At 39.4% G+C, this 21,138-nt stretch overlaps 1 protein-coding gene and 1 long non-coding RNA gene across 2 annotated transcripts; both read right to left on the bottom strand.

Annotated features, from left to right (window-relative positions):
* Nucleotides 1-1,489: 1,489 nt before the first annotated feature.
* On the bottom strand, nucleotides 1,490-7,992 carry arfrp1 (ADP-ribosylation factor related protein 1). Its single transcript, XM_071902805.2, has 7 exons — nucleotides 7,631-7,992; nucleotides 6,771-6,858; nucleotides 6,043-6,125; nucleotides 4,900-4,981; nucleotides 4,250-4,320; nucleotides 3,998-4,098; nucleotides 1,490-2,706 (listed from the first exon to the last, which is right to left on the bottom strand). The coding sequence occupies exons 1-7, from the start codon at nucleotides 7,721-7,723 to the stop codon at nucleotides 2,619-2,621; spliced, it is 606 nt and encodes a 201-aa protein (XP_071758906.1). The 5' UTR covers nucleotides 7,724-7,992; the 3' UTR covers nucleotides 1,490-2,618.
* Nucleotides 7,993-10,302: 2,310 nt separating this feature from the next.
* LOC144539375 (uncharacterized) lies at nucleotides 10,303-11,064 on the bottom strand. Its single transcript, XR_013504917.1, has 4 exons — nucleotides 10,940-11,064; nucleotides 10,741-10,828; nucleotides 10,525-10,639; nucleotides 10,303-10,402 (listed from the first exon to the last, which is right to left on the bottom strand). It is a non-coding gene; the product is annotated as an uncharacterized LOC144539375 (long non-coding RNA).
* Nucleotides 11,065-21,138: the final 10,074 nt, after the last annotated feature.

Genomic DNA, 21,138 nt, shown 5'->3' on the forward strand with positions numbered 1-21,138 from the left:
ATGCATTTATAATAAGACAGTGATGGTTAGCTAAATGGATACTATGGTTTGCTAGCTAATAAGTTGACATTATCTAAACACAAAATCAGATATATCAGTGGTGAGATGATCGTTTGCCAGTCAAAAAGCACACAGAAATGAACCTTGTATATTGAATTCTGTGGAGACGGGACAAGTTGTTTCGAAACACAATCAGCTCCTCACTGCCACTGTTGTCCAAGAGCTGAGGACCTCCACTTTGTTCCCAGTTGTGAATGTGTTTAACTGTATGAATGTGACTCTTCCCTTAAAAAGGTGAAAGACACAACTCGCCACCTCAGCACCACGGAGCATTGAAAATCCAACTTTCCCACTCACAATTCTCCTCTTGTTCATATGTGCCGAACTCATAATCATGTTATTTTACATATGACTTGAAGGCATCATAAAATCAAAATATTGCCACCTATCGTCAGTGGAACTGAAGACACTGAAGGGGTGAAATACAACGACAGACACATAGACACCTTGACGACTTTTGCAACACTTGGTGTAAAATAGTTTTTGTTTTAACATGAGGCACATCATATGATGGATTACTCAAACATCATCTTAAGGTTAGCTAAGCTTTTGGAACAATATTTTCCTTTCCAAATCTCACAACATTACATACATTATTTTTTAGATACGGGGTAAATTCAATTCAGAAAAGGATAGAAATGACCTTGTTTGAGAGATATTTCTCAAGTGCTGCAACAAGATGGAACAAATGTTTGAACATGATTGATAACAAAGAAATATTTTGTCCACTACTGACCAAGTGGGAACATATAGAGAACAAAACAGAACCTAGGATACAACCTTGAAGCACGCTGAACTGTAGACATTGCACTTTTGTGCTACTGTATGAAAGCCAAAATGAACATACACATGAGCAGGATCCATTGTCATGACAAATTAGAACTTTGATACTGAACTGTAATCTTTCAAAGTATCATCCATATTTGCAGTCATTTCTTTGTTTTGATTTCAACCAGCTCACATCCATGTTGTATCTTTGATGTTTCACCTCTAGTTACTGGTTTCACTGTTTACATTTATTGCATTTTTGCACATACTGCACTACTGAACATAACTCGTATAGTATATTCTCATATTTATTGTGCCATTGTTATGTCTATACTACATGTACTGTGTGGGTGGTATCTGTGGGGTAGCTGTTGGATAGTCATGTCTACTGTCTAATGTCTACTGTGCCATCGCTATATCTATGTGTTATATTGTGAGGATGGTAATTGCTGAATAACTGAGTGTGCCGTAGCACAAGCATTTCATTGTATTTATTTACATATGACAATAAACTGAACTTTAACTTGAACTTTTGTTCTTCTGGCTGTCCTTTGTATGTACAAATTTGATAACTGTCAATCATCTGATTTTATTACATCACTAAAAAGTTTAATTTTGACATGAAAATTTTTTGAAGATAAAATTGTCTGACTTGATGAGCTTTGATATCAACCCTAACACAATCACTGCTGGCATGAAACAGACTGGTGGATATTATTGAACTTAAGGTATTTTTGCCCTTGGCATATAAAATAGATATTTGAGAAATTGTGAAACATAAAGTAGTGTTTTTTGTTTGAACAATGAACTATGAATATGATTGAATTCAACATCTTGCAATGAAACCCTTTAATTGCAGTACAAAATATCACAGACTCCTAAGTGATGGTTCTGCTAACAGAACAGTTGCACATTATGACATTGGCTTACTTTTCTGTGGTGTGGGTAGTTTATTTTTCATATGGAATTTAAAATTGTACCTCAATAAATACTTGCACCTAGATAAAAATGCAATTGATAGTAATTTAGAAAATCCCGGATTGCAAGGGGTGACAGAGTATGGAAAGCGCAATTCTGCTGCAGACACACAGTAAAATTCAAACATGACAGATTCAGCTTTTTTGAAATCTGAAATTTATTACGATAATGTCAGAAAGAGGACATCCCTTTCAGATTTGTTATCACTTTCTATATATCAAGTTAAACTGCCAGTATAAAGTGATCCAACATAGGTCAGGTCAGATTAGAAAGTTAGTATTTCAATGTGTCCAGCAGACTACAGGAGGAGGTTCTTTGTGCATTTACTTACTATAGATCTCCTGTCCAGTTACCCAACAATCTGTAGTGTCTTTGCACATTAACACTTCAAAAGGTGATGAAAACAGTTTTTCCTCCCATATAGGTCGATGATGGGACCATCAATATTTTACACAGAGGTAAAAAGGATGACAAAACTGACATCATATCACCGAACCTTAAAAACAAAGGTTTAGTGGCTGCTGAAAGGTCTGCAAACCACTCACACATGAAGCAGAAGAAAACAAAACACTGCTTCAAAACGTGTAGCAACTTTCCGCCCCGGTCCAAGCACATCTCAAATGATGCATAATAATATAATAAACTCTTAAAACGGGAGACCCAGACTGACTGCTCAAATTCACAGCAGTGGCTCAGACACGAGGAGAGAGGAAAGTTGAGCAGCTCCAGGGTTTATACTCAATGTCCTTAAGGAGAAACTCACAGTCACAAGATGAGTGTCAAGAGCTGGGTGTTGCTGAACAGCTGACTTCTTATGTAATGTCCTTCTGTCTCGGCGGCCGGTGAATGTTCCTCACCACACACTTCACCATCCACTCGATGCCTTCGTTGACCCCGTCCCTGCATCAGAACAGGTTTTTACTGCTCGCACACATTCTTGCATGTTAGTTATGACACAGCATTCAACATTATTGACAATGTCGACAATAAAGACCGCTCCAAAACTATTTTCTGTGGTTGATTTGTCGTCTAAGGTACTCAAGCCCACGTCTTCGCTCCCTTTTCGTTTGCATTTTGAAAATGGCTGATGCTTGCAACAATTTTGAAGATGACAAGACCTCAAGCAGGCCTTCAAAACAAAAACTAAAGTACAACAAAAAAGTGCAAATGTAGTAGTAATGTAGTAGCATTTTGACTTTCTGCTTACTATAGCAGCACAATGAGATTGTGAACATCCCAGAAAAGTGAACATCCCAGTGTTTAAGATGGCAGAGCATCTTCACAATTAGTGTAAATCTAGTATGCTAGCACAACATTAGAATTGGTGGCCATAGTGTGCTAATTTTTTAAACAATATTTTTATTATAACATATTAAGGTGCTACATTTTTAAGCATCAATATATCATTTGTCAAATAAATTGTGACACCTTGGTTTAATTACCGTAAACAAACATGGTGGAGACGATTGGTCGCCTGTATCACACAGTAGTATTCTTAGTGCTAGACCACATTTCCCATAAACCTTGTTGCTTCCAGTCACACAATAGAAAATGCATGAGTAGAGGCTGTCAATCTTCTTAGTGATGGTCTCGTTTGTTTATAGTAATTACACTAATGTCTCAAAATTAATGTGGTAATCATTTATTGATGTTAAAATACTACACGTAGCACCTTTAAGAAAATCCTTAATATTTAAGCCAAGGACTACTGTTGGGCATTGCAGAGCTCTCAACAACTACCAGCACAGTGCCAACTGTAGCCAGTGTGGACTAAACAGCGGTAGCAGTAATGATAATGATAAGTTCAGTTTCTATCACCTGGCGTAGATGGCGACATGGCTGCACTGTTTAGATTTCTTCTGGAGCTGATTAATTGCTAAATCGCTATAATAATCATCAGATGTATCGATTATCAAAACAATTGTTTGTTGCAGCCCTACTTACCACCATACAGCTTTCATGACAAGAAGATAATTCATACAATTCACTATCTTTGTTTTAAAGGCAAAAGTGACAAGTCAGGCCAATTAATCTCAAATACTTTAACCTTTATTTTTTGGGGGCATGCTTTTATTCCCTCGTATGTGTGCTATGTTACTGGCAAGGAATAGGCTACCTCCAGTATTTATTTATTTTTTGGTACTTTAACCTTTATACCAGGAAATATTATTAAATAGTATAAGAGTCTTACCCTGTCAGGGCAGTACAAGGCTGGACGAGACAATCTCGCTTGCCGATCTTTGGAGCACAGTCACTGAAGGCTGTTTTAATGTCCGGCACTGACATACAGTTCTGAAAGGAACAGACACAAGACATGACTAAAGGCTGGAACAACAAACTCAAAACTACCAAGAGCACAAGGACATGCCAAAGAATTGATTTACAATATATTTAGCTTACTAAGGGTGAGTTAGTGACCAAAAAAAAAAGTTCTATACTGTACCGCTACATCCTGCTTATTAGCCAGCACAAGGAGCGGGACGCCATCTAAAGCCTCGCTGCTGATCATTTTCTCTGGAAGGGACGATAACAAGAGCTGACGAAGGCTTTTTGCAGTTTCATCAACAAAGACTGTGACAAGTAAATATTCTGTCCCATGATATTTGAAATTCACTGCACAGAAACACAAAACAGCACAGCAGACGTTTTCCCAGGTTTTTGAAAGTTGTACTGCCCATTCTATCACATCATAGTGATCCATTAAACTCCATTTTTCTTTCAATGTTTGAAGGTTTATTGATACAGGTAAAGTTCTCTGCTATTAGATCTACAGTACAGCACACTCACACTATGTTTTTATTACCTGGACTTGACTGATTATGTATAATGTGGTGTGGTACTATTTTTTTCTGTTCTAAGGTTGAAATGTTGAAGTGGCTGCATTTTCACTGACTATAATGTAATTATTTTAGTCAGTAAATAATTTACTAAATTGAAGCAACATGTCATGACTAAAATCTGACTAAATGTATACGCCATTTTCATCAAATGCTGTCAAATGCTGTCAAATGCTGTGAAAATGAACATTGTGGCAAACACAGATACTCACACAGTATAGGGCCACTGCATAAGGTATTACTGCATGATACTCACCAAAGGCCTCCTTTGATTCTGACAGACGCTCTTCATCAGTTGAATCGATCACATAGATCACTCCGTGGGACTCAGCGTAGTACTAAAGGATACGAACAGGATATCAGAGCAGGGTTCTGGGCTTAAAGACTCATCAACTTTACAGCTGACTGAGAACACAAATTACACTTTCAGCTCTGCACTGATGTTAATATGAATACTGATTGCAATCCATAAAATTTCATAAAAGAAAAGTTCTATTTGAAAGGTGAACATGTTAAATTGGACAGGTAACATTACATTTAAATTGGAAATGGCTTTTTTTCCTCCACTGTGCTGAAAACATACTGAACCATCACCCCAGAGCTGCAGTATAGAGAGCCTAAGTCCCTCCCCTTCCGCTGTCCCCCATGGGACCTTATTTCGGAAAAAATATGTACGGTAGTCAACGGCGAGAGACAAATAATTGTTTGATCCCGTTTGAATTGTGCCATGAATTCCACATATGATGTTTTGTCAATTTAAAAGATAATTTTGCAAGTCAAGAAAGTCGCAGTTTGTCGTAAAACAGTAAAGTAACATTTAGTTTTGTGTGAAACCGCTCAGTGAACTACATCTCTCGTCTCGCACAATATACGTCACCAACACCAACATGGAACGAAACATAGGAAACACACAGGCATCGCGTTAACGTTAGCCCCCACTGTACTAAAACTATCCTAAACCAGTTTAAATCCATTCTTACTGTCTACCTTCCAGGTTGTGTATAATACTCCTGCTATCTGAGAGGGACTTAGCTTCAGCGGCTCTGGGTAGCTTGTGGCGAGAGAAAGTTATGTCACTTACGCGACTTTTGGGTGTATAGTCTTTCTAATTACGTATTTTCACAGTCTTATACTTCAACAGTTTTACGACAAACTGCGACTTTCTTGACTTGCAAAATTATCTTTTAAATTGACAAAACATCATATGTGTAATTCATGGCACAATTCAAACGGGATCAAACAATTATTTGTCTCTCACCGTTGACTACCGTACATATTTTTTCCGAAATAAGGTCCCATGGTGGTCCACCGGAAGGGGAGGGACTTAGGCTCTCTATATGTGAAGTTGGTAAATTGTTCCACCCTAATAAGGATATTACAGTGTTGTACTTTTACTTACTTTGTCCCACAGTGACTGGAGCTCGTCCTGACCTCCGAGATCCCAGAACATTAGGCGAGCCTTGCCCACATCGATTGTGCCAACTGTGAAGGAAGGTCAGACATCCACAACTTTGGCTGAGCATGAGAGCACTCGGAGGAAGCTAACCCACATACAATAAGACAACCTGCTTAAAGCGTTGAAATCTTTATGAGCAGTTTTGTATGGTAACGCATAACTCAGTAACATGTTACAGAAATATTAGGACTTTCCAGTAGCATGTAATGTAACAAATTACTATTTCAAATTCAGTGATAACAGTGCAGTTACCGATCAAAAAACAATCCCCTATAAATATCAGTTTAAAGATTTGTTTTGGTCACAATTAGTCATTGTTCTTTCAGTTGAAAACTAGCTCAATGACAAATGGTAGAAAAGTTGACTTTGACTATATTTATCCAGTAAAAGGACGACAAGAACACTGGACATCAACACTGTTTGGTTTCCTGATCATTCACAGGAGAGGAACTAACTGATCCTGATTTTAGATGGGAAGAGAGGATGAAATCGCCAATTTTGGAGGTGTAACGGTGAAGTAACAATTACAGCTCGCAGGGAGTTATATGTAAAGTAACAATATTACTTTTGAAATGAGTAATGGGTAATGCATTACTTTTTATTTTTTGAGTAACAAGCCCAACACTGTTCATGAGAGGCATAGTTGAGAATGGACTGGAACAACCCCTTACTGTTCAGGCCAACGGTAGTGGTGATCTTTGACAGACTCATTCCCTTGTAGTTCTTACTGAACTTCGTTTTGGTCTGTTCCAGAAAGGTCTGCAGGAAAAGACAACAGTAGGCTTAGCAAAGCAATGATGTTATGAATCAAAAGTCCAACTATGCACATTTATTTTACAATGAATCACAAGTCATGACTTCTTGCCGGCCAGTGCCCTATGTGGAGAGAATGCCATACCAAATAAACAAAATCTGTCAGTTTAATGGGTTTGCTTATCGGCTAAGATAGATACCCGGTGGAACATAAATTAAGACCTTTTTGGAATCGTTAGGTTCCACTGGTAAAATCGGCATACATCCAATACAACAAAAAAGAGCTCAATTTCAATAAATCTGCAACTTTTAAAACGAGTTCACACTGCTCGCTACCTCCCACCGCGGTGTATTCTGGTGGAAGGAGATTGTGGAAATAACAGGCGAACCAAATTGACATTTTACTGAAGTGCTGCTATGCTTGGTGCATCTGGAGGTAGGCCTATGTTGAATTGAACAGTGGCTTATAAAGATTCGTAAAAGGTTTAAAGTCATGTTATAGCAGGGAAGTACCTTTGTAAGAAAGAACGACAACACTGAGTTGACGGACTTCTGAATGGTCTGATGTTCTCTCCATACAAAACAAGGGAACGTATCGTGATGAACTAATAGCTAGAGAGATACGGATGACAGCAGCACCACACAGACAATATAAGCCCAAACAACAGTCAGCATCAGTATGGTGGCGAACTAGCCCCAAAGGGACTCTAGATGGCTATGGGGCTAACGTTAGGTGGCGAACCAACTACTTAGTAACGCAGACGGTTACCTAACTTACCGTTTTTCCTGCATTATCCAGTCCAAGGATCAAAACGCAGTATTCGTCCTTTTGGAACATGTACTTGTATAATCCAGATAGCAAAGTATACATCTTCAAAGAAATTGTAAACAACCCAAGTACTTGCTAACTCTGGCCAATGTTAGCTAGGTAGCTCAGCTGACATGCAAGGCCAAAAAGAGCGAAAGAGACCATTGAAGTCTCATGATTGACCAAGCCGGAGTGAGACGTTTTAAAAACACGAGGGACTATGACAGCAGATACATAAAATGAGTCTAAACAACGCAGCTACTTTTTTTTTTTTAAACGTCGTTTCTCTCTTCCGTCTCGGCAGGGATGCTACGTGTAATCTAACCAGGTAGGAAATGGGGAATTGGGAATTATGGGAAATGAAGTACGTCTAGTGTCTACCACGAACTCTACATTCGCTTAGAACGACATTTCCCAGAGAGGATTTCGGTGTTTCTGTGCGTTGAGCGTAAGCAGGTTGGTTATTTCCACTGGTTCTGTAGAACAAGTAAAGGCGATAAATAAATAAATGAATACAATTAATGATTTGCAAAACAGATCATTTTGTGTGTGGGGAAAAATGGCCATGTAAATAATATATCAGAAAATTATATTATGTTTTATTTTGTACAGAGCAAGCCAAAGAAGGCCATGGTAAAAATCCAAATCTACAAGAAAAATAGATTGACTTAGAACCTAATTCTCCGCATATTAATGACATTTAACATCACCGCCCTAATAGGCAAGGCAAATAATAAAAAAAAGAGTATGAATAGGCCTATATATATATATATAAGGTTTTACCCTAGTTTAATACATCCATGCTTAAATAGGATTTTTACTTTCACGTTATGTGGGAAGCCATCAAGATGCCATGATTGCAGTTTTCTGTAGACTTGTTTGCTCCTGATGATTATTGAGTAAGTTCTTGGCTCTTTGATATCCTTAGTCATGAGAATTAAAGATGATGTTGGCAGCTGCGCACTATGTCTCTTGGCTGCCCCCTGGTGGATTGTTCAAGAAAGTGCAATATCATCGGTGCAAGAACGTTTTTGCCATTGCATGATGGTCAAGATATCGTTCTGACTGTCCCAGGTCTGATTTCATCCACATCTGCCACACTCAGGTCAAGGTTTTCATTATCATGGGGTTGTATATTCTTTTACCTTTTCAATAAAATCACAGAACAGTGTCATTTTTGCTTGAAACCGTTTGAGTTTGCCTCACAACTTCATCTTGAGGCAAAGTTCAGTTATATTGTGGAACAATGTAGAGTTTGGGAGATAATGCATTTTATGTTAGAGGTTAGGGTTTGAGTTGAAAGTGATATTGGATTACTGTGGGAATCTTTGATTGATTATAAGGCCACCTCTGTTGTTTTTATATGAATCAAATACTACTAGAACTTGTACAGTTATATGAGGATGAAAGGTCAGCTTAAGGCCCTTTGTGCCAGCAGCACACATACTTTATACTGCTTTTCCTCTCTCCTCTGGCCTTGTTGATAAAGGATTGCCCACAAGTAGAAAAATGCATGGGATGATGACTATGCTCCATTATAACATTGCTGTAGTTAACCAGCTACATGTAGCTATGCAGTTCTATGCACCTACTTACTATTTTATATTTATTTGTCTCGAAATTCCCAGTTTACAGACTATGCCTATGTACTTTTATTTATCCTATTAAAGTTCTGAATATATTTGGGCTTTGCTGGTTCTAATTTATTGTACTGTCTGTAAATGTATCTTTAGATGTCCAACTTGAGTTAACCTGCTTGAGTTACATACTGATAATGTGTATTATCTATGTAAATGGCATTGAGTCTACTTCCAACCAGGTGTGTTTCTGGGCACTGTGGGAGATCAAGCATATAGAAATTTTGCTATGACAAGAGTCTAGATATTAATAACTACTTGCAAACTCAAGTAAACCTTGGTGTTGCTGTGACACCAAACAAACCCAGAATATTATTTATGATAATAGATTAACTGATTTTTTTCACAAGCAAAACTTGTTTTGAGGAGACTCACCTTTGATCCAGTGTAGTTCGATCCCATGTCTTAAATCAGTACTGCAGCAGATTAATAATGGCTACAAGCAATACTATCTCTACACTGAGGCAACAGCATGTTGGTTAACTTGGACTGTGTGGCTTTAGTCAATGTTGTCAGGAAGTACTCACAAGGAAGAGACATTCAAACATGTATCATGTATATTCTGTAAGACTGACTTGTAGAATTAAAAACACAATATTGATATTTGTGACTGGAAAAACATGTAATTAATGAAGGTAAAATGTAATAACCGAGGTAAGATGGAGAAAAGTAACTGAGGACAATGAACTACAATATGATGACAGATAAGACTTATTTAAGAGATGATCCAAGACAAATTGTTATACTGTATGTAGGGTAAAGTAAACATTTCTTTCAAAATACGTTTCATTCTACATGTTCCGTTTTCAATGGGTGAAACATTCTCAGGGGTATTAAGCATTACAAGACAGTCTCACATTTGAAGAAGACCAATCCAGTGATTAGAAAAGACCAATCATTGTGCTTTACCATGAGCTGAAAATGGATAAAAATGTGAGGCTCCACTGCTGTTGCAGAAATGACTTTATTGATTACTTGAAATAATGAAATAATGAATTACTGATATAATGATTGATATGATAAGATTGATTAATATGATAATTGATATCATAAAATGGATATAATGAATTGAACTGATTGTTTAATTGTCTTCCTCTTCTGGTGCCTGAAAGAGAACAGCAGTGTTTCAGCATCTTGCAGCAGTCATGGTTCCAGCAGATGAATCAAGCAGCAGATGAATCAAACAGCAGATGAATCAAACAGCAGATGAATCAAACAGCTCAGTACCTCAACAAAGGAGTCTACGAGCAGATCCAGAAGAGCGGCCTGGGAGCGGTATTCTTCGGTGGTCTCCTCTATCTCTGCCAGTAATGTCAGGTACCTGCTGACTAGCTGCGTCTTCCTGCGAGTCACAAAGCAAACCCAAATACCCAATCGATCCATTTGGATCTAATCATGAAGAATCAGTGTGTAATTTTCAGTGTGTCCAGGAGAACGCCTCACCTTTTCCCTTCTTCAGTGTCGCCATAGGTCTGTCTGAGTGTCTCCTCAAGCACCTGCTGCTCTGACTGTGGCTCCTTGTTCTGAGGCTCTGAAGATGTGATACATGACATGTGACAAACATTCTCCTCTCACTGATCCATCAGATCAACAGCATTTCCCCTCTTGGAAGCTCATACTTGAAGCAGAATTCTGAACCAACCTGTTTCCTGCTCTTTGTTGTCGTCCTTCTGTGAATTCTGTAAGTGACATTTTGACATTATTCATGTGATGAAATTTAAAGCATGTTTTATGTCTACTGTTAATAACTCCAAATTACAATCCCTTACATTTTATATTGTCATATTATTTGTTGTAGAGCATATACCTTTTGTATTTGGGACGCAGTTATGTGCTGATATTCATCCACCACCAGAGCAATGGACAGACTGTCATGAGAAAATTGTAAAATACATTATTTACATTTATATTCAGGATATTAAATGTTCCATACACCATATCCTGTTTACAATAACCGGGATAAGCCCACATCCTGAATCAGAAAAGCCTGAATATGCTTGTTGTTGTTGTTTATTGTTGGGTTTAGTGTTTCCACAGAGTCACGAGCATCAAATGATGCACCACTATTTAACACAGTGACCTGTTTCCATGTATACAGCTATATGAAAACAGTAGTTACTGATCATTCCAGGTAAACAGCAGATCCCTGGAATAAGCTCATATTCAGAATATTAATGTGCATGTAAACCTGCCAACTTACTTGAGGAATACGAAGCACTGTATCATGATGTACAGGACCAGGAAGATGATAATGTGAGGTGCACCTGAAATGATTAAATAGATGACTGTAAGTCACAAGTCAGGACAAATACCATGACAAGAGTATTGTTAACTTATTACAACGCAAAGAGATTTGGTATCACAAGCCAAACACCAATTACTGCAGCCCAAAACTATGAATGTTGCAAAATGTGACGGACAACACACAGAGGGAACTGACTGGCAGAGATTGAGAAGCCTGTCACTCAATCTTTGATCTGACCAATAGCAGCAGACCCACCCCGATCCAAAGCCCCGCCCCTAATACTTCTGTTCAACAGATGCAAAGTCAAATCCCAGGAGTGCAATCACACTTCGTCGCCATCTGCTGTTCAAACAAATAATGATGCTGTGCATGGCATGAGGAATTCAGATGCAGTGGCTCAATTTAGTTTTCAAAGACGATCATTTGGATGTAAATGTGATTTCTTTGATTATTTTGCAATGTTCATAGCTTTGAGCTGCAATAATCCCTGTCACACATTAAAATTGGTTTTGTCATATTATGCCATCATGAATACCTAGGTTCCTTTTAATAATGAAGATGAAGGGAGAGGTCCTCTAACAAATACTCATTTGGACTATTTGCAATTAGTGCTGTAGTTTCTTGCTGCGCATTTTAAAAGCATGTGCCATGTAACTGTTCAGTGTTTGTTGTTTGTACTGTATGATCCTGACTCTGACAGTTGCACACGTATTAAACATAAGGCAATTCTGAAAATGGGTTGATTAAAATGAGTCATTGTTCATTATTTGTGATGATTGTACAGAATATGAAAATGATAAGAAATCATATCTAGACCTAACACTTGCCAAATGACTTCTTACAACATGACTGCTGGAGGGAAAGCAAAGCACATCATGAGTTGCCATTACAGTAAGCCATGTTTAGACATGTTCCCACAAAATATTTACATGTTTGAGGGTAGCATCATCTGTGCTTCTCAAATCTTCTCTAAGGAATTTCAAAATGGATGTAAAGCATGTTGGAATGAAGCTGCTCAGTAATACATGAAGCTTCACTCACCATTGTTCTTGCTGGTGTAATAGAGGCTGGTCCAGTCATCCAGAGTGAGCACCTGGAACAGAGTGAACATGCTCCTGAACAAGGAGCCAAAGTGCTGTGGATCCGACTCCCTGAACAACCCGGTGAAAGTGACGGCAAGCATGTAGTGGACCACGATCATGTAGACGGCGACGCCCGACACGGCCCGGACAGACTGGACAGCGGCTCTCATCACAGCCTCGAGGCTGCTGACATGGCTGTTGGGAATTCAACAAACAGCAAAGATATTAGGACCAAAAAGACTCCATGGCATTTATCATGATGGTCAAACGATTCATGAGAGAAGAAGTAAAGTGAAGACATTTAGGCGCCCGACCTACCGCACGAGGCGCAGACCCCGGCACACTCGCAGGGCCCGGAACACTCTCACGTTCTTCAGGACTTGTGCGATTTCCGAGGGCGGGCCTTCATCGGATCCCCCAAGAGAGCCCATGCGTTTCAGGGACAAGTCCAGGAGAGCCACGACCAGAAGGATGAAATCTGGGTGAGCCGGATAGTTACAGAGAGGGAAAGTGTCAGGAAGAAAACAGAGAAAGTACAGTTTGTTTTGGGACGGGTTGTCTTGCATTATGAAATACAAAACATGGGAATATTGCTAGATTTATATTGAAGTCTTACCAATATTGTTCCATGGATTTTTAAAATAGAGCCGCCCCCAGGCCAGGAGTTTCAGTCCACACTCATTGATGTAGATCGCCAGGAACAGACACTCCAGTACATCAAGGTGCCATCCTTGAATTTGAGAAAAGATGTTATTTGCACATTTGATCTCACAAGGACTTTTACTTAATTAAGGCTTGAAGCTATATTCTTTTAAAGTAATAGTTCACACAAAAATAAAAAAAATTGGTCATTATCTGCCCAATAATGAGCTGGTGTACCATATTTTCCTACCTGCTCTGAGCTCAACAGCGTCAGCTGCCCGGGCCACTATAGAGATGGTGTTGATCACCAGCGTGAAGACGACCAGCCGATTAAAGCATGTGTGTCCAACCAGCATGTCCAGGGCTGTGAAAAACCTCCACCGCCAGACCTGGAGTCTTTGTCCCAGACTCATCTCTTCTTCTTCAGCTGAGAGAAAGTGAAAGAGTGAGAGAGAGAGAGATGCCTACATTTCAAGCTCAGTCAGAGTGATTATTTTCTCTGTGACCTCACTGGATGTCAGTTGGTGGCAATGTCAACAAGGCTAATATTATATAGTATTATACAACAGTTAGTTCCGCTCGAGTAATTTGATTGGACAGGAGGCATTCCATGAGTACTGATATGCAGTATAACAGCAGTGGGACATTTTGCTGTATGTAACACTCCACTTTACAGCTGTTCTAATATAAATATAAAGACAAAAATCTAAATGCTCTATTTTTAATGGCTAGTATTATATTTTGCTGATTTAATTTTCCTCACAAACACGAGTTACATAAACACAGAACCACTGATAGAGGACAGTGGAGCGTCTGAATACACAGCAAGTACACTCTCTCTCTCTCTCTCTCTCTCTCACACACACACACACACACACAATGATAAATGTGAGGGGATGGGATTTATTTTCTGAAATATTGGTTGATTGATGATTAATTTCTTGTTACATGCTTTGGCAATATTTGCTTTATTATATGTTTTTTTTAAACTGTCATGCCAATAAAGCACATTGAATTGAATTGACAAAAATCTGTTGTCTCAAATTACCATTGGCTACTTGATAAATAGTTTTGTTTATAGAACAGCCGTGCTGATATCCAGTGTAACACCTCTGGTGTGTTATTGCTTAAATAATATTACACTATACTATTAATACCACTGATAATGTAATGGTATATAAGCCGTTCAGCCCTTTCAATTAGCTTCCTTTGAATCTTACCTTTCGTAGCAGCTGGCTGCCTGGTCTGAGAAGGTGTAGGCTGCATCCTGTGAGACAGACAGACAGCAGAGACAAGACACATCTCACACATTCTCCATCTCATTTCTGATGGCCAATTATTGGCCAAATTTAAAACATGCATGGATGTTTTGAATGGCATATGGATCGTTGCTATGGTGATTAGTTTTACCTGGCTGGATGCAAGTGCCTGTTGCTCTGCTCCGCCCCTGCGTCTCATGAACCAATGACAGCGCAGGACGGCGCTGTTGGAATTGTGGGAAGAGCGGACGATGACATGCGCCGTGAGCCGAGGCCGCGCACTGCTTTAGTTTCAGCAGGGGTTGTAGCCAATTCAGTGGTCTGTCCACGGACCTGGTCGCTACTGGACCACTGGTTACTACCACTAGGGGAGTGCTGATCGGTTGTGGTCCAGTGGTCCGTGGAGTGGTCCTAATGCAGTCCTAATCCACCTTCTCCCTTCTCTCTCCTTCTTTGGCTGTGTTGGCAACACTTTTGTTAGCCAAATAAATGTCAGAAATCATAATCCTTTGTCTATTAAATATACTCTATTATCGATTATGCCTATATTCTTATTGTTGCACTGTATTTTGCAGTTTGTGTGATTATACCTAGATAATAATAATAATAATAATAGATTTTATCTGTATAGCACCTTTCAAAACATAATTACAAAGTGCTTCACAACAGCAAAAATAAAAACAGAATCCAACAAAATGACAATAAAATAAAAGCATTATAAAAAGAACATAAAAGTAAGAATAAACTAAAATAAAGTATACGATAAGATATTAAAATAATAAAACAATAGAATTGATTATTAGACATACACAGCAATTAAGTAAAAGCGCATCTAAAAAAGTGCGTTTTTAAAAGAGATTTAAAAGAGGACAAAGATGTGGCTTGCCTGATCTCCTCTGGCAAATCATTCCAGAGCGACAGGGCCCTGAGAGCAAAGGCCCGGTCGCCCCTGGTTTTCAATCTAGATCTTGGAATCTCTAAAAGGGACCCACCGGAGGATCTCAGGCTACACTTAGGCTCATATGGGATTAAACATTCATTGATATACTCAGGGGCCAGTCCCATCCGGGCCTTAAAAGTGATAATTAAAATCTTAAAATTGATTCTAAAACGCACAGGTAGCCAGTGTAATGAAGCTAAAATTGGGGTTATATGTACTCTTTTGTTAGAATTAGTGAGGAGTCTGGCAGCGGCATTTTGAATTAACTGAAGTCTGGAAAGGTTGTGTTTGCTTAAGCATGAGTAGAGTGAGTTACAGTAGTCTAGACGGGATGTGATGAATGCATGAATGACAATTTCCAGGTTCTTGGGAGACAGAAAGGACCGGATCTTAGAGATTCTGCGTAACTGGGTAAAACAAGACTGAACAATTATTTTAACATGCTGATTGAAATTAAGATTATTATCAAAAGTGACACCAAGATTTCTGCAGCTAGTGGTGATACTGGTGAATGAACCAAGTTGTGGTGAATGTGATTATGTGTGGTGTCTGGGCCTATGATAATGACTTCGGATTTGTCTGTATTCAGTTGAAGGAAATTATTCGACAGCCAGATCTGAACTTCATTTAGGCATGCCCTGAGAGTGATTAATTGGTTGTTACTGGTGGGGTCGAAAGAGAAATAAAGCTGTGTGTCATCTGCGTAAAAATGGAAACTAATATTGTGTCTGATGTGTCCTAGTGGTAACATGTAAATGGAGAAAAGCAGGGGGCCAAGGACTGACCCCTGAGGTACTCCACAAAACAAAGATTCTGTGGAAGATCTGCAATCACCAATAGCAACACTAAAAGTCCTATTTCGGAGATACAAATAAAACCAGTGTAACACAGAGCCAGAGATGCCAACCCATTTTTTAAGACGCTCAATTAAAATTGAATGATCTACGGTATCAAAGGCAGCGGTGAGATCTAAAAGGATTAAAATAGATGAGTGGCCAGAGTCAGCTGCTAAAAGAAGATCATTGAGCACTTGGAGGAGTGCAGTCTCTGTGCTATGGCCCACTCTAAAGCCTGACTGAAATTTTTCAAAGAGACCATTTCCGGTCATAAATGAAATTACCTGTTCTGCAACTATTTTTTCTAGAACCTTGGCCAGGAATGGAAGTTTGGAGATGGGACGAAAGTTGTTCAGGATAGTGGGGTCCAGTGAGAGTTTTTTGAGAAGCGGTTGGACTATTGCAGACTTAAAATGATCGGGGACAGTGCCAGATGTGAGAGAGGAATTGATTATGATTGAAATAAAAGGACAAACTAGCTGCAGGACTTCTTTAAGGAAGCGGGTGGGAAGGATATCAAGAGAACAGAATGATCAATTGAGACAGGGTGAAATAAATTTAGAGAGCAGGACAAATGACTAGGAGGTTTGGGTGTTACAAGAGACAGTGGGGTAATTTGATTTCTTATTGTGATGACTTTGTTGGAAAAGAAAGATAGAAACTCCTCACAAATCTCTGTGGAGGGCTCAATCACATTAGGGGGGGCATCTGTAGTGCGGCTAATAATATCAAAGAGCGCCCTGGTGTTATGCTGGTTTTTCTCAATGATCTCAGCAAAATAGCATTTTCTCGAGCATTTTTAATTGCTGAATTGAATGTTTTCATTACGATTTTTAGACTGTCAAGGTGAACAGTTAGTTGTGTGGCCTTCCATTTCCGTTCTGCTTTACGACAGATTCTCTTCAATGAACGAATTTCCTCATTTATCCAGGGCGGAAAAGTATTTTTGGGCTTTCTTGTTTTAAAAGGTGCTACTCTGTCTAGAATGGCTGAACAGGTATTGTTAAAACCATTTAAAATATCATTGGTGTCCATTGAAGAGCAAATCTGGAAATCACAGGAGGCAAATTCTTGGCAGAACATGGCGGCAGAAGTGGAATTAAAAATGTGAGAGCATGTCTGACCTTCAAGTCGGTTTGAGATAATGGGCATGGTAGTGTTAAATAAAATACAATTATGATCAGTAACCCCAATATCAATGCAGAGTGTGTTGTTTAAAATAATTCCAGTATATAAAACAAGATCTAAGGTGTGGCCTTTGATATGGGTAGGACCAGTAGGAGCAAGAAGCAGATTAAAAGATTCTACCAAATTTAAAAACTCATTGGCTAAAGAATTCTCAGAGCAGCATACATGCACATTAAAATCGCCAAGAATCAGAATATTGTCAAATTTAGGGATAACAATTGATAATAGTTCTGAGAATTTGGGTGGTCTATAAATCAGAATGCAGAGGGACCATGGATTACCTGAAATAATAAAACAGAGGGCTTCAAAGGTAGAGAAAGACCCAAAGGTAATGTTCCAACATTTAAGACTATTCTTATAAAAAACAACTAGGCCACCCCCTCGGCCAGTTAATATGGGCTGGTTCAGGTAGGAGTAGCTAGGGGGACAAGTTTCAACTAGGGGAACTATATTATCCTGGGTCAGCCAGGATTCTGTGATCAGAAAGAAATCAAGATCATTACTGACAATAAAATCATTACATAAAAATGATTTGTTAGAAAGGGATCTGACATTAAGAAGACCAAACTTAGTAGTGAAGATGGTGGGCTGAACAGCATCCAGAATTGGTTTACACTTAATTGAAATGAGGTTGCTATTGACATTTGAGTGATTTTTTTTTTTTTAAGATTTATGCTTTATTGACAGAGAGATAGGAAGGTATGAGAGAGAGAGGGGAGGACATGTAGCAAATGACTGTGAATTCGAACCCGGGACGCTGCAGAAAGGACTGAGCCTTAAATGGTACACACTCTACTCAGTGAGCCACCAGGGCGCCCCATTTGAGTGATTTTTATTCCTAAAATTTAACTTAGCCCTGGGCAGTCTGGATTGGTTGTTGATCAGCACAGGAATAACAGAGGGACTATCTGGGATAGGGGCCTGCAGGGAAATATGTCAGTCAGATAAATTAGGTAAAGATTTCCTCACATTTGACACAAATTGCTTCACCCCATGTCTGGATAGATGAATGCTGTCCCATCTAAGTAAATGTTCTTCCTTCCAAAATGAATCAAAGTGGTCAATAAAATCATAACCAGCAGCAGTACAGAAAGTCTGTAGCCAGGAATGCAGACTGAAAAGGCAGCTAAAACGCTCAGAGCTCTTCCTCAAGGTAGGAATTGGACCAGACAGAATACAGGTCTTTCCAAGGCTCTCAATAGTGGTCACTAATGACTCGAACTCGTAGTAGTGGAGTTTAGCCGATTGTCTCCTCATGACGTCATTAGTGCCCAGGTGCACAATCACAGTGTGGACAGAGGGATGTAAATCAATAATAGCAGGGGCTTGTTCAATCATATCAGCAACCTTAAAACCGGAGAAACAATAAGTAATGGTTTGAGGAAGTTCAACAAATCTGACCATTGAATCACCTAGTAGCAGGACTTCATGTTGAGCGTCTGGGGAGTCAGCACCGTGACCAGGGTCATATAGCGGGAGCTTTTTACTCCTTTTGACCACTGAGGCCCAGGTAGTTGGGTCGCGGCTTGCAGAGTCTGAGGCGGCTCCATTTACTGGATCCAGCTTGGCTAACCGGGACTCCAACTGGATTTGTCGCTGAAAGAGATCATTGATCAAGCCTTCAATTTGTTGGAGATCTTGTCTGATACTGAAAAGCTCAGAGATGCCCATTGTTGTATGTCGCCCAGTCACTCAAGTGGAGAACCACAACCGGGGACAAATGGGCGGCAGTACATAATAGATCTATCTATCTATCTATCTATCTATCTATCTAACTGCTTTTATTTAACTGTTTCAAAATATGAGCTTAACCAGTGGTCCGTGGTGTGGTCCTTGTGGTCCGGACCAGTTGTTCAGTGGTCCGTGGAGTGTGAGTGCAGATGAGTCACTTTCATATTTTGTGGTATTTTGAAGACAATGTCAATATAGCAAAGTTTATCCTGTTCGGTGACACAGTGTGGTTAATGACAGACCACTTTGTTACTACCACAGACTAGACGTTGGGGTTGCGCAATGAATGTAACGTTATTTTTGATAGTAGGACCAGGACTAGACTCCACGGACCACTCACTAACTGGTCCAGAGGTTGTCCGGACCACAACCGACCACTAGCTTCAGCGCCCCCTAGTGGTAGTAACCAGTGGGTCATATTAGCAACCAGTGGTCTGTGGACAGACCACTGAATTGGATACAACCCAATTATCATCAGGTACTGGAGCTCCTACTCTATACCGCTCTATAGATAGTCTGCATCCTTCCAACTTCACATGTTAGTGGCCCAAAATGGCAGGAAGAGGTAAGAGTTTGAATTTGGAGGACTTCATTACCCAGAAATCCTGCGTGATGAGGTCAGTAAACTAAACGTCTTCTTCTTAGGGTGTGAGGTGGGTTGGAGGAAGGAGACACTTTTGGATTTCCCTCTTCAATTTGGATCGGTCAGATTTCCCACCAGTGAGCAAACTGACAGCAGAATTTAATTTGGACAAACAGGGAGAATCTACAGCGGCTCAGTTAGTAGGGATGGGACGCTCTGCTCTGCTGCAGCATCACTTCCTGTTTACACTGAGAAGTTCGCTGGAGTTTTACATAAAAATCTGGACTGGTGCAGCTTGAAGTCATCAAATATTCAACTTTTAGGTGAAAGCTGCAGCAGGTAGGTTTAATAAATTGATATTTCATTTGAATTCAGCAGAATAATCCCTGTGTTGAGTGAACATGATATGATATGAGTATGATAATATGTCAGAATCCCATCACAGAATTGCTCTGCTAGTTGCTTTCAAAGTAAATTTTCTGGCTCAAACTGACCTATATCAGCTTTAAATTTCCACTCTCTCGTCAGGAAATGCCTTTATTTGATAGTTCAAAGTAGAGACAGAGAGGAAAGATCGGGAGAGAGAGGGGAATGACATGCGACAAAAGTCGTGGGCCGGATTCGAACACAGGACGTCACACCTCACATGGTACGCCCCCTAGACCACTCAGCCACCAGGACACCCCACAGTATAATCTGTTTAGAGCCTTATTTACAGCTATAGTTTCACTCCATAATTAATGTTATGATTCCACTGAGTGTTTTGACAGGATTGTTGTTCTTCTGCACACAAACACTTCATGATTCTTGAAAAATTTGACACTTTAATTTTGAATGCACAATCACTGAACTTCCAGTTCAGCCGGCTTGATGGGGACTGCCCACTAGTGACGTCATGCGAATCCTGTATGGAAATGCATTCAGCAGAATGACATAATAGATCCTTAGTGCATATATATTCCTTTGGTGACAGTAGTAGCAGTAGGCTAGTTGTAGTAATAGTAGTAGCAGTAGCCTAGTAGCCTATCAGTGTAACAGGAGTGGTTTTACCTGTGTTTATTGGATATGAAGTTCGCCAAAATACTACTTCCTTGAACAACAGATTGTGTCTTCATTAGTTTATCCATACCTCTTATGTTTCCAGATATTTGTGATATGTTGTTTTTCTGATATTCTCTGATTTTTTTTCTATAATTACAATCTGCACTGGCATAAGTAATGTACGGTGATCAAATAGGCTATAGTGCACATGCTGTTATCTAGGCTACTACAGAATATACAGAATGCTAAATAAGTTCCATAGTACCATTCAGGCTATCCTGTCATAAATCTACA

The sequence above is a fragment of the Centroberyx gerrardi genome, chromosome 5 (genome assembly GCF_048128805.1).
Source record: "Centroberyx gerrardi isolate f3 chromosome 5, fCenGer3.hap1.cur.20231027, whole genome shotgun sequence".
Classification (NCBI taxonomy): Eukaryota; Metazoa; Chordata; class Actinopteri; order Beryciformes; family Berycidae; genus Centroberyx; species Centroberyx gerrardi.

Coding starts and splice junctions, on each gene's coding strand:
- arfrp1 (XM_071902805.2), bottom strand. CDS start 7,723: ATGTATACTTTGCTATCTGGATTATACAAGTACATGTTCCAAAAGGAC. Junction 6,859..7,630: donor TGGATAATGCAGGAAAAACG/GTAAGTTAGGTA, acceptor CTTTTCCTGCAG/ACCTTTCTGGAACAGACCAA. Junction 4,321..4,899: donor AGAATCAAAGGAGGCCTTTG/GTGAGTATCATG, acceptor CGTCCCTTCCAG/AGAAAATGATCAGCAGCGAG.